This window comes from Gymnoscopelus braueri (genome assembly GCF_963280865.1).
Source record: "Gymnoscopelus braueri genome assembly, chromosome: 10".
Taxonomy (NCBI): Eukaryota; Metazoa; Chordata; class Actinopteri; order Myctophiformes; family Myctophidae; genus Gymnoscopelus; species Gymnoscopelus braueri.
Window position 1 is genome coordinate 12,668,067 of NC_137611.1, and position 15,006 is coordinate 12,683,072.

A 15,006-nucleotide genomic window follows, 5' to 3' on the forward strand; every position below is an offset into this window, starting at 1 on the left:
GTACTGTACTTAAGTACAATTTTGAGGTATTTGTACTTTACTTGAGTATTTCCAATTTCCAATACTTTTACTTCTACTCCACTACATCTCAGAGGCAAATATTGTACTTTTACTCCACTACATTTACTTGAAAACTTTAGTTACTAGTTACTTTGCAGATATAAACTATGATATAATGAAACACACATTAACCACTTTAGCCCTATTTTATACATAGGCTATTTGAAAATAGCAGATCTACAAGCTCACAACGCGTCGCGATGCGACGCGTTGTGAGCTTGTAGATCGGCTATTTTCAAATATTTAGTACTTTTACTTTTGGTACTTTAAGTACATTTTGATGCCAATACTTTTGTACTTTTACTCAAGTACATTTTTAATTTTGGACTTTTACTTGTAACAGAGTATTTTTATATTGCAGTATTGGTACTTTTACTTAAGTAAAGAATTTGAGTACTTTTTCCACCACTGCTCTTGGACCCTTCCCAAAACGCAGCAGCAGAACTCTACCTGGTCAGAGTCCAGCGTGACTCGCAGGCCCAGTTTGGCCATGCCGTCCTCCTTCAGCAGCTTGAGGTGGGGGCACAGCGCCACGCAGAACGCCCGCGCCACGTTCTCCGTCAGCCTGCTGTGGTCGGCTGGGTCACTCAGGCCGTTGGGCTGGTCTTCACTCTGCAGGAAGAACACCTGAGGGGATGAAACAGAAACACACACATGGTGGATTCAAACAGGTTGGTACTTTTCAATGCCAAGGACCCCCAAATAGCCTGTGGCTGCTGCAGCACCCCTATTAGCTTAAACCAACAGTGAAAATAGCCGAATTAGCTGATCTACAAGCTCACAGTGTGTCACATTTTCAAAATATCTTTGAAAAATAAAACATTGAAGTCAGAACATTTTGGAAGATATTGAAAGATTTTTTTTAAAAACATGACTAAAATAGGGGCTCCAGGGTTAACGTGGTTAACTCTTTTTTTCTTTAAACGTTTTGTTTATTCGTTTTTGTTCTTTTACATACTCATAGGTAGTACAATTGAGTGCCAGAATTGCCAGAATGATTTCTATATTATGTTGTCCCAGTGCCAGAGTTTTTTTCAAAGTTAACACATTGAATGCCAAAAACGGTCCGGACCGTTTTTGAGGGTCCAAACGAGAAGTGCCGAAAACGGTCCGGACCGTTTTTGACCCAATTCTATTTTCATACGAGTGGCCCACGTGGGGCGCTAAAACGAAACTTTGACATCACCCAAGGAGTTTCTGAGAAGAAGAGGCTGGATGAGGCTCCATGTCAAAAATCCTTCCGGTCGGCGTTTTCAATGTTATCTCCTTGACTAAAAGCTTAATATCTCCATTTCTTTTTAATGTGGTGGAAACGAGCCGTTTCCGATCGGCGATCACGCTGCAATGGAGGATCGCGTTGGAAATATTATTGTTCCAGGCGTTAGTCGGGACCCTCCGCCGTCTCGCACGCACGCTTTGTTTACATGCACTTCCGCGTCGGGGCTTCTGCAGCACGAAACGTATAACGCAAGTGGATGGAAGAAATGCAGGCACTCAACGTATAATATTTTAATAAACCTCTGGCACCCAATGTGTTAAAAAAAAGTGCTTAGGAAGCGAGATACAGCCTTTTTCAGTTATACGTTAAATAAGGAGCTGCAAATCTACAGATAATGATATCTTGGGTTCTGAACATGTTTTTCAAAAAATATATATATATATTTGTATTTATTTATTTTTTTACTATTTTTTCAAAAACACGTCAAACACGTCATTGGCACGTTGCGCCATAGCGGTAAAAACACGTGAAACACGTTAATGGCACTCAATGAGTTAATACAAGAGAGACAGTGTAAGATTTGTGGTTTTGAGGTTTGTGACTCAAACCTCAAACCATCCTAGTCGCGGAATTCACATTTCATTTTCATTCAGCAGACTGCTGAAATCAAATGGTCTACCAGGCTAACTCAAACCCTGACCCTAGCTTCAAGCTTGCTTAGTGAAGCTTTGGTTCTATTAAATCGCATTGAAACTATGATATGAGTGAGTTAATATCTCAAAATTGCCTGCCGGTCCAGGGAATTGAACCGGGAACCTTTCGGTAACAAGTGCATGTGATGATTTGACCTAAACAACATAATCAGAATATTATGGTTTGTTGTGCTGTGTAAAGGCGGTCCGCTATGGTACCTCAGTCCAGCGGATGACCTTGCCGTTGGCCTTGAATTCGGAACCGTGGAAGATCTTCACGCTGGTGATGGACTCCATGGACTTCCCATCGATGGGGCTGATCACACTGTGGAACCAAAGATATTTAATTATTAAAAATACACCATCCCAATTAGAGGCGAAATGGTACACAATTCCTACAAATGGTCTCCAAAGTGGGTGCTCTGATCTCGCGAACATCCGATGTTTACTGGTACTAGATCTCGCGAGAGTGTGTTGCTGGGACAGAGAAAGGTCGATAATGAAGTCGATTTTCTCCCGATTTGTCTCTCTGATAAACGAATATTGTGTGGCTTGTGACGATCGTTCAGTGACCATGGGGCCAAAGAATGGTTCAGAAGCTGTGTTCACGTTCACTCTTCCATTGGAAATTACAGTATAGACTCCAACCATGCTTCCAGTCTCCTAAAAAGGCGGCCACCTACTTCACGCAGATACGGGAAGTAAACCGGAGATGGCATGTCTTTCTTTTTTTTGTTTGTCTTGGGTGGAACACAACATTCACACACATTACATGAATTCATTGAAGTCACATGCAGTGGCTCAGCGGTTAGAGCATGATAATCCTACTGCCAGGGTTGAAGGTTTGATTCCCACTCTGGTCTCCCATGCTAAAAACGTGTCATGTCATTTAGTCATTTCTTTTGTTGATTTCCTTTATTATATTTGCATTATTATTTATACAGATTTTTGTATTTTTTTTTTTTTAAGTATCGATGCAATGTTTCATAAATTGTTTTACATTTCAATAACAATTTTTATTATTAAAAGAAAAACTGTGTCTTGTGTCATATTTAGCCACATTAACCTTGGCAAACATTCTCAAAAATACCAGATCTACAAGCTCACAACGTGCCGCAATGCAACGCGTTGTGAGCATGTAGATCGGCTACTTTCGCTGTGCAACACGTTAAACGACGCAGTATAAAGGAGTGCTTAAGTGGTCAATTTGATATTGAAATTCATTTCACAAGTACACAGAGGTAAATCTAGCTCATGATGAGTTCAAATGTACAGTGAGACAATATATTCTAGATGAAGTGACACAGCAGATACTGTATATCGTTGCTGTCGGGCAGAAACCTCTTATCTCCATATTCAAACTTTTACGTTATTTCGTAAATTATGTCCCTACTTGATCATACTGCAGCGTCACACGAACGCATCAAAAGTAGCAGATCCTGTCGATCTGTTACTTTTGCCATTTTGGAATTTGACTCCTGAAAAGTAACAGTTTTGGAACATATGAGGTTTCCACCCGACATAGACGATGTGCTTTAATACCACCATCTATACTTAATGGTGGGAGTCAGATTTCGGTTGGCAGATAACATCGGCCTGCCGTAGGAACGGATTATATAGACTTGAATTAAATTGATTTCTCCAGGGGGCTCGACCAAGCGTAAAAGATTTGCATTCAGAGCATACAGTCTAAGCTTGGAGCTACACCGCGGCGTGCATGCCATGCATGAAGCGTGCAACGCCCCGTGGAACTTCTCTCCCGGCTGCTCGTCTAAATTCTACACGAGTTTTGCATGCGTCGATATAAACGCACGTGCATGCCTCACGTGTATTTTACACAATCACAGCAGGTAGAGTCTGCGGAAGGCATTTGTCATCACACCAGCATTTTGTTTAGCATATTTCAGTATAATCTTTCAAGAGAGATCCTCCAATGAGTTATTTTTGTATATTTTTTAACAGAATTGATTGATAATTGATAAGATTTATATACATGGACACTTGCGGTCAAAACCGGTTAATTTTACTGTAGGAGCGCTCGTTTCGGTTCACTCAACGCCCTCCTGTACATGAGGCTTGTGCGGTGCGCCTGCAGCGAACAGCCAATGGGCCTCGCCCGCCGACAAGTGCTCCCTCTGCCCCTCCGCGCATCGCAGTCAACTGCAGCAACCGGGGGGGGGGGGGGGGTGGGGGGGCGTAGTTTGGAGGACAACTGGTTTGGGAATCGCTTAGCCATGAAAGAAACAAAGGAATATCTATTTAAAGAAGGAGAGGTCACAGTACACATTACAAGCCTTGTTCCTCCACACTGCAGCTGAACGCATTTTTACATGCGAGTGCCTTGACTTCTCTTCCTTCTCAAACCTTGTTTAAATTAACACTGTCTAACTACAGTCTGTTGTTCCACCCTCCCTCCGTCAACCTGGTCCCCGGTCCGTCCTTCTCACCCCTTGTTGAAGTTGTGGTCGTCTTCGGTCCACTGGACGTGGACGTGCTCCTGGTTGTCCTCCTGCTCAGCCTTCCCGCAGACGATGGTGAAGTCCTTCATGTCCCTCAGGGCCTGCCGTAGAGAGTCCATGGTCTCTGCTGTAATCTGGACCATCACGCCATCTGACCACCACCACGGGGAGGGGGGGAAAAACAGAAGGCCCATTATCATCAACAATTAATCTATTTAAAAGTACTATACTGTACTGTTTATAATGAATTATAAACACATGTACTTTTAATCAAATAATACCTATTCAATGGAACCGTTGTACGACAAAGTATAAAATAGGACATAAGTGGTTAATCAGACTAATTGATTTAGTTGATTATAAATTTTATTTTAGAATTATTTTGTGTTGATTTATTGATATATAAAAAATATACACAAAGAAAAAAGAATAGAAAAATATTCTATTCTATATTATTATCGAATAATCACTATATGTTACAGTAAACGATACTGTCTTATAGCACTTATATACTCATTGTGAGCTGGTAGATCGGCTATTTTCGCTATTCATCATCATACCACGAAGTATACAGTGCTAGAGGTTTTTAATGCCCACAAACTGGACTGTAAACAGAGAGTTCTCACCTTCTACAATGCTGGTCTTGGCGAGGTAACCCGATGAGGCTTTCAAAGCACCGCTGAACACAAAGAAGCAGGCGCCAGTCACTGGAAGACCAAGAAAAGGAAACATTTAACCAAAACAACTTTCAATTCAACTTAATTAATCCTCGAGGGGGGGGAAACCGACTCTCGGGGCGAACAGAGATCATCAGACAATGACGCAATGAGGCCGAACGGAGACGGAGAGATGAGATGTTGAGAGACGTCCCTCTACGTCAGTGGTTCTCAACCTTTGCAGGCCGTGATCCCCCAAAATAATCGTATTTGAACGGGGGACCCCCCACCCTGACAAGCACTTGGAATTGTAGGAGTTGAGGCATAACATTTTGTTTGACTCAGTTCCCACAGATAAATATTATGATCTATGAAATAGCAGATCTACAAGCTCGCGTTGCGAGGCGTTGTAGATCGGCTATTTTCTTATATTATTTGACAATTTGGCCAATGTTTGACCAGTTTTTATATATAGTATAGTATATAGTTTGTCGATTACTTTTGATACAATAATGGTATTTTACATTTTCTATCTTTTTTTTGGTATTAAAAAGGTCTTAAAAGTCCTTACATTGTCACTTCACTGTCATCTGTGGACCCCCCCAAAATCATGAGGGGACCCCCCTGGGGGTCCCGACCTAAAGATTGAGAACCCCTGCTCTACGCTACAGGGATGAGGTGGTGGAGGGGACAGCAATGCTGGCAGCATACTTCAAAAGAAAGTCAAACTTTTTGGGGGGCTTGTCGAAACTCTCTGCAGACGAAATGTTTTTATACTTGATGTTTGGCTTTGTGTGCAGAATGTTAGAGGCCCGCCCACTCTATATACTGGAACGGTGATTCTGCCACCTGGATCTCCACCGTTTGTTTGTTTTCATCAACCTCCAATGCGGAAATTTCTACCATTTCTGGCTAAAGACTCACAGTGGGCAAAGTTTGTGCTATATCTCTCCGTGAATTAATTGCCATCTGGTTGTGTTGGTAGTCCCTCAGAGAGCGATTATAGAGGTTTGGACTCCGTTCTTCAATAACTGACCAGGGTATGTTGTGGGCAGATTGTAGAAATAAATGGATATAAATCATGAAGGCGTTTCCTCACCAATCACACATTACAGTGTGTTATTTGCCTTTACAGGGCTGGTGGTGGATGCTGATGGCGTGGGTCTGATAGTTACCTTTGCGGGGCTGGTGGTGGATGCTGATGGCCTGGGTCTGGTAGTTGCCGTCGTCGTTCTGAACGCACACCAAGTGTGAGTCCGCCCTGTCGTTGAAGCACGCCCCCATGGCCAGCACATGCTCGTTGGACTTGTTCATCGCCTTCATTAGCTGGAGGGACAAACATCCTCTGTGTATAATTAAGCTGCTTGACGGGGTGTTTGGGGACAGAAATGGTGTTAAGCCTTAATTGCGTTGGGCGCATGGGTGAAGTGTTTTTATTTGTTAAGTGGATTGCGTTCGAGATGACAGATTGGACGAGGACACTGACACATTATGAATAGCATGGATATCATCACTCGCTAAAAAAAACAATTAATTTCCTTTCAGCGACTCGACGGCTGGCGTTTCTTTGAAATCCGTCCTTCACAGCTTGGAAAATATGAAAATTTAAAATCTGGAGCAATTTTTAGCCCGCTCGCTGTGTTAAAGGCCCGTCTACATGTTGCTTGTCAAACGGTCCACCGCTTCGTGTTACTCTGCTTCCATCTGTCACCGCGTTCAGCGGCCAAATGACACGGCCAGCACTGCCAGCCAAACCTACCCCGGCGCCGTTCGTCTTACAGCAGGACAAGAAAATACCATTTACTTCACGTGAAAAACTATCACAGCCAAGGATGTACACCTGTTGTTACTGTTACACATATGTAGTGATTTCATCACGTCATCCACACAGGCTGAACATGCTTATTTGGTGGCTAGGCCTGCTGAAAGTATATCACTGGCACTTTAGCCACTTAAATCCTCTATACTTAGTACAACGGACCGGAGTTGGTTCTGTACTTTTTCTGCTCATTTCCTTCGCCAGAAACCAGTGGAGGAAAACGTATTCTAATGTTTTACTTGAGAAAAAGTATCAATACCGCAATGTAGAAGTACTCTGTTACAAGTAAAAGGCCTGTGTTCAAAATGTAAAAAAGTAAAAGTAAAAGTACAAAAGTATTGGCATCAAAATATATTTAAAGTACCAAAAGTAACAGTACTAAAATATTTGAAAATAGCAGATCTACAAGCTCACAACGCGTTGCGTTGCAATGCAACGCGTTGTGAGCTTGTAGATTGGCTATTTTCAAATAGCCTATGTATAAAATACGGCTAAAGAGGTTAATGTATGTTTTATAATATAATAACTTATATCTGCAAAGTAACTAGTAACTAAAGTTGTCAAATAATTGTAGTGGAGTAAAAGTACAATATTTTCCTCAGATATGTAGTGGAGTAGAAGTAAATGTATTGAAAATTGGCAATACTCCACTAAAGTAAAGAAATACCTCAAAATTGTACTTAAGTACAGTACTTGAGTAAATGTACTGAATGAAACAGCAGCTTGTAGATCTGCTATTTCTGCTGAATGTTCCCCCCAGAATAGGGTGTGTGGTGGGATTCAAGTGGTTAAAGGGATATTTCACTTTCAAAAAAACTTTGGGTCATTTTATCATCTACTCAGGCTTTTGTGAGCCCCCCAGACCGTTTTTAAGTTGCTTGATTCAGTATTTAGATATTTGATATTAATTTTATCAGACACGCCCCCTTCCTATACAAACCCATTATAACTTCAAACATTTTTAACATGTTAGATTCATCAAAAACACCCGTCCTTGGTTCTGGTGACTCACCCTGCCCTCCTAATATGCGAGGGGGGCGTGTTTTTTCGATTACTTTTTTCATTTTTTTTTAATATTTTTTTTGGAAAATGAAAAAAAAAGGAATACAATAAAAAATGTAAATAAAATAAATGAAAAAAGTAATCGAAAAAACACTGCCCCCTCACGTATGTGTCACACTCCCGGTGTGTAAAAGGACCCTTACTCATCAACCAGCGGTGAGGAAAGCACGAGCCAACGCCGCAGGCACCCCGATAACAGATGTACCCAGTTATATCAACGTCACTAGACTAGGACGGTGACGCAAAACAGTAAGAGGCATTTAAATACGAGACAGAAGGAACTGTGCAGGCTTTCAAATGAACGTCTCACCTCATTGTAGCGGTTACTGGGGATCTTAATGCAGGTCTTCTTCACCTCCATGTCCACCACCAGACCTTTCACCACCGGCAACGTGTACTGGTAGTTACGGAAGTCCTACGGCACAAAGAAAGACAACGTGAAGTCTTCACTTCAACCACTTAAAAAGGGATAGTTCACGCAATTTATTTTTTCTTTCTGTCGATTAGTCACCACATGGAGACTTGAATTCCTGGATATGTTTTAGTTTTTGTTGTATTCCTAAGCCAATAATTTGATTACCAGCGGACCCGGCATGCAGCGGATCCGGTAGGAGACACAAAGGAGACTGTTTGTGTCTCCTATCGGAACCACTGCCGGTCATCAAATTATTGGCTTAGGAATGCGACAAAAACGAAAAAATATCCATGAATTCAAGTCTCCATGGGGTGACTAATCGATAGAAGAAAAGTTTTTTTTTGGGTGAACTATCCCTTTAACCACTTTAAACCCTATACATGTATGGTTAATAGTACGATATATTTGTTTATTTATCTCCCTTAAAACATTTTAAGAAAATTAAGTGTTGATGTCTCTACTGTATTTTAAATAGAGGAGATCTCTCCCCTTTGAACCTCAATTTCATGTGAAGCAAGAAGAAGAATCGGGTTAAAAAAACCAAACAGAATACATCAGAAGTGGAAAAGCAGAAGCTCTTACTGCTAGTAGGTTCATGATGGTGTGACCGGTTTCTCCAAAGAGAGGTTTTCTGTATCGTACGCTGAACAGCGGGCACGGATAGACTGGAAAAATAAAGTATAAAATAAAGTATTCAGTTGTTACAGCATCGCAGTTTAACACACATCAACCTAGAACAGCGCTACTCAACCCGCGGCCCCAACGCAGCGTCTCTGCGGCCCCTCATGGTCAAACCCAAGCACAGGATAAAAATATACATTTCCGTTCAAATATATGGGTTGCTTCATTTTTTTTCAAAAACTAACAGACAGACATACATACATACAGGTGCGTCAATTGTTACAGGCATAATGCATAGTTTTCTATGCATTTCGTTTTTTTTGGGGTGGGTTTGACCCCCATTTTTTTTCGGCCGCGCGGTTGCCATGTTAGCTTTTGCTGTAACTGATGCCACTGGACATACACACAAAATAAACAGGTACAGTGAAAAGAATATGATGTCAAAATGTACATTTTCTTATAACAATAACAATGTGTAGTGTGTTACAAAATTGAAAAATCCAAAATAGGACCGACATTTTTAGCTTGCGGCCCCTTGGACTTTTGGTATTTTGCTGAGTGGCCCCTGAGCCATCTTAAGTTGAGTAGCCCTGACCTAGAATCACACTGAGGGTGCAGTCACACCAAACTTTGATTCTGCGTTTTTATTTTGCCAGAAATCTGCGAATAGCAACAAACCACTCCGTTCCCATTGAAAAGCATTGGCAGAATCCACCGCATAGGCAGAATCTAAGTTCGGTATGAGTGCACGCACCCTAAAGGTACATTTGAGTCATAAAGGTGCTGTACAATGATGAAAAAAGCATTACATAAGAATAAAAACAGAATACCAATAAAATAGGAATAAAAAAAGACAGAAGAACAGGATATAATAGACAAAAAAAGAAATGCACAGAAGGCAAAAAACCTTACAAGACAAAGTGCTTGTGAAACAAATGTGTTTTTTAGCAGCGTTTTAAAAGAATCAACTGACTCTGTGTTTTTTAATGCCAGAGGAGGGTGATTCAGTAGAGTGGGAGGCTGGAGCTACAACTGTGAAGGCTCACTCCCTCTTAGTTATTAGCCTAGATTAATGCCACTAGCATGGGCTGGCTTTCCCATTGGGTTAATTTTCTATCCCCGTGGGTGGAAGGGCCAGGTTGCCATCATGGTTTTACTACACTGAACTGGACAAACTTTGCTACACTCAAAAGATCATATCGTTGCTTTCAAAGAAGAAAAAAAAAACTTGTATCTCCATGCTTCGGCATTTTATGTGTAAATTAAGGCCTTATTTTGTTTCTTATTACAAGAGTGCCACGCAAAACTAGCAAAAACAGCAGATCTACAAGCTCACAATGTATGAGCTTATTATATAGATCTCCTATTTTCGCTATTTGTGTGCACACGTACTGCTCTTGTTCCGTACACACATGAATGGTACACACCTGCTAATGACGTCAACAGTATAGCACCTCAGTATCAGTACACCACTGTGTGGGTTAATATAGGGAAAGTAGGGGGGCAGGGGGAGGTTAATCCACACAAGCGCAAAAATAAGACAGCGTTTTCAGCAGAACCCTACAAAGCTCCTTATAAACATCTATTTTTGTCCTTATCTCTGCAAAACAGCTGGAAACGAATCACGATATATTGATGTATCTGCTGGAGATCTAATTAGCCTGGAAACCCGTCTCACAAATCTCCTCAGGTGTCCTGCACCAAACCGCCCCAACAACAACACACTTTCCACTCGCTCCTTAGTTATTAGAGCGCACACACACAGGGTGGCATCATATGGCATGTTCATTCCACTGTGTTGTTGTTGATGTTGAGAATCAGTGTTTTAACCCATTCAATCCGGGAATGGGAACGCATCTCTGTCATTTTAAGATTTCTTTGGCTATTTTTGAAAAATCGTGAAATATGTGCAAATCTTTGAATATATATATATATATATATATATTTTTTTTTTAAGCAAACATTTTTAACTCATGTTACAACTTCTGGGGGTCCCTGGAACAAGTCCACGGCCAAATACACATAATTTTGGGTGGCCCTTGACATGAAAAGGTTTGAGAACCACTTACAGCAACCTAAGTTTTTTCAAAAGGAGGATTTAGAAGACATTTGTAGAATCCCAGAAGCAAAGATTTGAGTTACAAATGTTCGCTTAAAAAAAAATATATATATATATTCAAAGATTTGCAAAAAAAAATCATGATTAAAAAAAAAAAAAAAAGCAGATCTACAAGCACTCTGCACCACGCTATGAGCTTGTATATCTGCTATTTTTTGAATAGCCAAATAAATCTTAAAATGACTAAATGGGTTAAGTAAGTGACTTTAGTTAATGTACAGTATTCCAGTGGTTTCTCAAAGTGGGGTCCGGGTACCGCCTCAAGGGATCCTTGACGGAGTTCCAGGGGGTCCCCCACAGTCTATGGGGTCCCCACGGAAAATAATAAACACTTTAACCCTATTTTATACTTAGGCTATCCACAGGTTTCCTAGGGCATTACGGGCAGCACTTCCTGTCGATTTGATCCCCGATACCTAATCAAATCGAGAGGAAGTGATGCCCATAACACCCGCCTAGGAAACTTGTGGATACGAAATATATTTTTGACATTTTTTGAAGGATCTTGGGGAAAATGTGATTTTGTCCCCCCCAACAAAAATATTTTCTTATGGGGCCCCCCTGTCCCGCGGCCTAACACATAAGAATTTGGGGTTCCTTCCTTGACCTGAAAATGTTTGAGAGACTACGTGGCTTTAGTCCATGTATTCTGTGTGTTTGTTTGTGTGTTTGTGTGTTTGTGTGTGTGTGTGTGTGTGTGTGTGTGTGTGTGAGAGAGAGAGGCTGAGGCTCGCCAGGTGGTAGCTGTGTGCTGGCAGGTCTGATCTGACTGCAGGAGGAGGGGATTTATTTGGTGTGAGAAGAAGAAGTGCCTCTTCAGCCAAATGGCTTCATGACAATGTCATGAGGTAAAAAACACTGGTTCTCAAATGTTTCCATGTCAAGGACCCCCAAATTGATATGTGTTTTGTGCCAGGGACCCCCAGAAGAGAAGATTTGTGTTAGAAAATCCAAAAACAATTCAAAATCTTCCAAACATTTTCAAGAAAAGAATAAAAAAATAAAAAAAAAATAGCAGATCCCCCAGGGGTCCTTAAGGGGGGGCCAAATAGAGCATCACAATCATTTGAACCACTTTATCCATTTATATGTTGGCTATTCAAAAAATAGCAGATCTTCAAGCTCACACTGCGAGCTTGTACATCTGCTATTTTTTTTTTTAATCGTAAAAGTGTTTGATGTAAAATGTGAATCATTTTGATTTCTTTTTTTACACAAATCTTCTCTTCTGGGAGGTCCCTGGCGCAAAAACATGATCAGATGGGGGTCATCCCCACGGTCAAATACCCTTCAATATGGGGGTCCTTGGCACGGAAAAACGTTGAGAACCACCGCCATATACAGAGTGATCTCAGTAACAAACCACCATCATCAACCCCCCCCCCCCCCTCCTTCTTCACTTACATCGGTACTCTGCCCCCAGCCGCAGCATGAGGCGGATGGGGAACACCTTGGCCCACGGCGTCTCCCACTTCTGGATGAGGATGCCGAACAGGTAGGGCGGGTTGGGGAGCAGCAGGTCCTGCAGAGACTGGAAGGACGGGCTGATGTAGAGGAAGCCGCCGTGCTCCTTACTGCCCAGGAAGCTCTGGGTGAAGAACGAGTGACTCAGGTGGCTCAGCACGTTGCCTGTGTGGTTCGGGAGGAAGAGGGGGAAAGCAAGGTCATTAGAAGTTCACTTCTAATTCTATTAACTTAATAGAACTATTGATTTAGAAGGCATTTGTAGACCTCGGCCTCAGGTCAAACCAATACAAATAATGACTGAAATAAAAATGAGGCTTTACCAAGAAAAAACAGTACAGTACTTTGTGTTAGACAAAATAATATCTAAAACAAACTAGAATCATAGAGAAAATGTTCTTAGTTTTCATCTTCGCCTATGAATTGAATACCAAGGCCCTCATTGGAAACAAGTCCGCAAGGACTTTTATGAACGGACCTGTTAGACAAAGTATTTTAAATGTAACTGTGCTGTTTTACATTTTTTGCCTAATAAAATATTCAATCAATCAATCTTTGTCAATGCATCGACATGCCTAAAGCATGCCTAAGGCATAATACTGAATTTTGAGCTATTTTTGGGCGGTGAAACCGCCCCTATATGTGAGGTTTGGACATTTTGCACCCCCCAACCCTGTGCTGTGATTGGCCACCAGTGTACCCCCCTAACCCTGCACTGTGATTGGCTAGTGAAACATGACACATGTGCATAGCCCTATAAATAGGACTATGCACTAAAAAAAAACACATTTATGTTTTTTTTATTTCAGTCAAAAAACACATTTATGTTTTTTTTTAAGTTAGGGGTGTACAATGGTTGGTCCACAATATTACTTTTCTTTAAGTGAACTTCCATCACTGTGATGACCACTGTGACCACACCGCCCACTTCACACTGGGTGTGATTTTTTATCTCTGTATGCAATCAGTGAACAGAAGGACTTGGATCCTGTTCAAAAGGTCCGTTCGGAACAGGAGGGCTGAACGAACCCATCTACACTGACTATAGTATATACTGTATCTCTGTGTACCATTTTACCATTTTAACTGTGAATATATATATATATATATTTGTATAAGGCATGATGATGTTGAGTTTTTAAAGATGGCCAAACTATAATAATCATGGAATAAAGTGCTGATGGGAGGAGATGAAGGTTAATGTATTTGTTAATGATTTATTCAGATGGACAGTGGAGGGTGAGAGCCAGGATGAAGGGCGTTTGCATCATGCCCTCCATGCAGAGACATTACGCTTATACAGTCAGTGGACAAAAAAAACAAGAAGTGTATTCTTTAATTTATCCAAGCTTGTACAGTAGTTCTGCTATTTTTGCTACTTGTGTATGACACTTTCATACGACAAAGTATAAAATAGGGCAGGGGTCTTCAACGTTTTCAGCTCAAGGACCCCCTAGCTGAGAGAGAGACGAAGCAGGGACCCCCATACATTGCCTACAGATTAAACTTGTTCATAGATTTCATAGATAGCGTCATTGACTATCATCAGTATTGACTATCATCAGTGCTGTGCAAATTAATATGTTTTGTTCATTTCAGACATTTAGCCACTTAAACATTCAATGCTTGGTACTTGATTTTCTTCTTTTCCCCTCTACACCAAACCTCTTTGCCGAAAATAGCAGATCTACAAGCTCACAACGCCTCGCAGTTGTGAGCTTGTAGATCTGCTATTTTCGGCTAATGTTCATCAGAATAGAAATGCTAGGGTTCAAGTGGTTAATGATTTGGCGGACCCCCTGGAGTAACTCTGAGGACCCCCTAGGGGTCCCGGACCCCCTGTTGAAGATCCCTGAAATAGGGCATTGATTTATGAAAAAAAAGCCATAAAAAGAAAAAATATAGTCTGTCGGGTGGAAACCTCCAAAACTGTTACTTTTCAGGATTCAAATAAAGAAAATAGTAATAGCGTTTGATGCTTTTGTGTGACGAAATAGTATGATCAAGTAGGGCGTTCATTTACAGGAAAAAAACACAAAAAAGTCAGAATATGGAGATAAGAGGTTTCTGCCCCGACAGCAACGGTATGGAGATACAAGGATTTCTGCCCCGACCGCTGCACTATGGTACGACCGGTGTCTTCCGGCCGCCGGCCGCAACCAGAGGACGGCGGTTCAAGGGCAACCGCAACGTAGAGTCGGTGAGCAGAGTGCGGGTGTCCTTTCTCACTAGTGTCATTCTGCTCACGTGGCCACTTTCATAACCCCCCCCCCCCCACACACACACACACACACACACACACACACACACACACACACACACACACACACACACACACACACACACACACACACACACACACACACACACACACACACACACACACACACACACACACACACACACACACACACACACAC

The 15,006-nt window shown here is 41.5% G+C and overlaps 2 protein-coding genes across 4 annotated transcripts in view; one reads left to right on the forward strand and one right to left on the reverse strand.

The window, feature by feature from the left end:
* LOC308093158 (high-affinity choline transporter 1-like) overlaps window positions 1-15,006 on the forward strand; it is a 113,746-nt gene that overhangs the window by 37,459 nt on the left and 61,281 nt on the right. The window lies entirely within an intron of this gene.
* The window catches only part of zfyve9a (zinc finger, FYVE domain containing 9a), a 54,985-nt gene that overhangs the window by 9,513 nt on the left and 30,466 nt on the right, over window positions 1-15,006 (reverse strand). For all 3 annotated transcript variants that reach the window (XR_013933859.1, XM_080439389.1, XM_080439388.1), the window contains exons 11-18: window positions 12,527-12,751; window positions 8,965-9,047; window positions 8,278-8,382; window positions 6,262-6,412; window positions 5,057-5,137; window positions 4,419-4,581; window positions 2,191-2,296; window positions 511-687 (exon numbers count right to left, since the gene is read on the reverse strand). Coding sequence is in view for 2 of the 3 variants with exons in the window: in XM_080439389.1 (XP_080295515.1) it covers window positions 511-687; window positions 2,191-2,296; window positions 4,419-4,581; window positions 5,057-5,137; window positions 6,262-6,412; window positions 8,278-8,382; window positions 8,965-9,047; window positions 12,527-12,751 (1,091 nt within the window). In the remaining variant the exon portion in view is untranslated. The remainder of the gene's footprint in view (window positions 1-510; window positions 688-2,190; window positions 2,297-4,418; window positions 4,582-5,056; window positions 5,138-6,261; window positions 6,413-8,277; window positions 8,383-8,964; window positions 9,048-12,526; window positions 12,752-15,006) is intronic.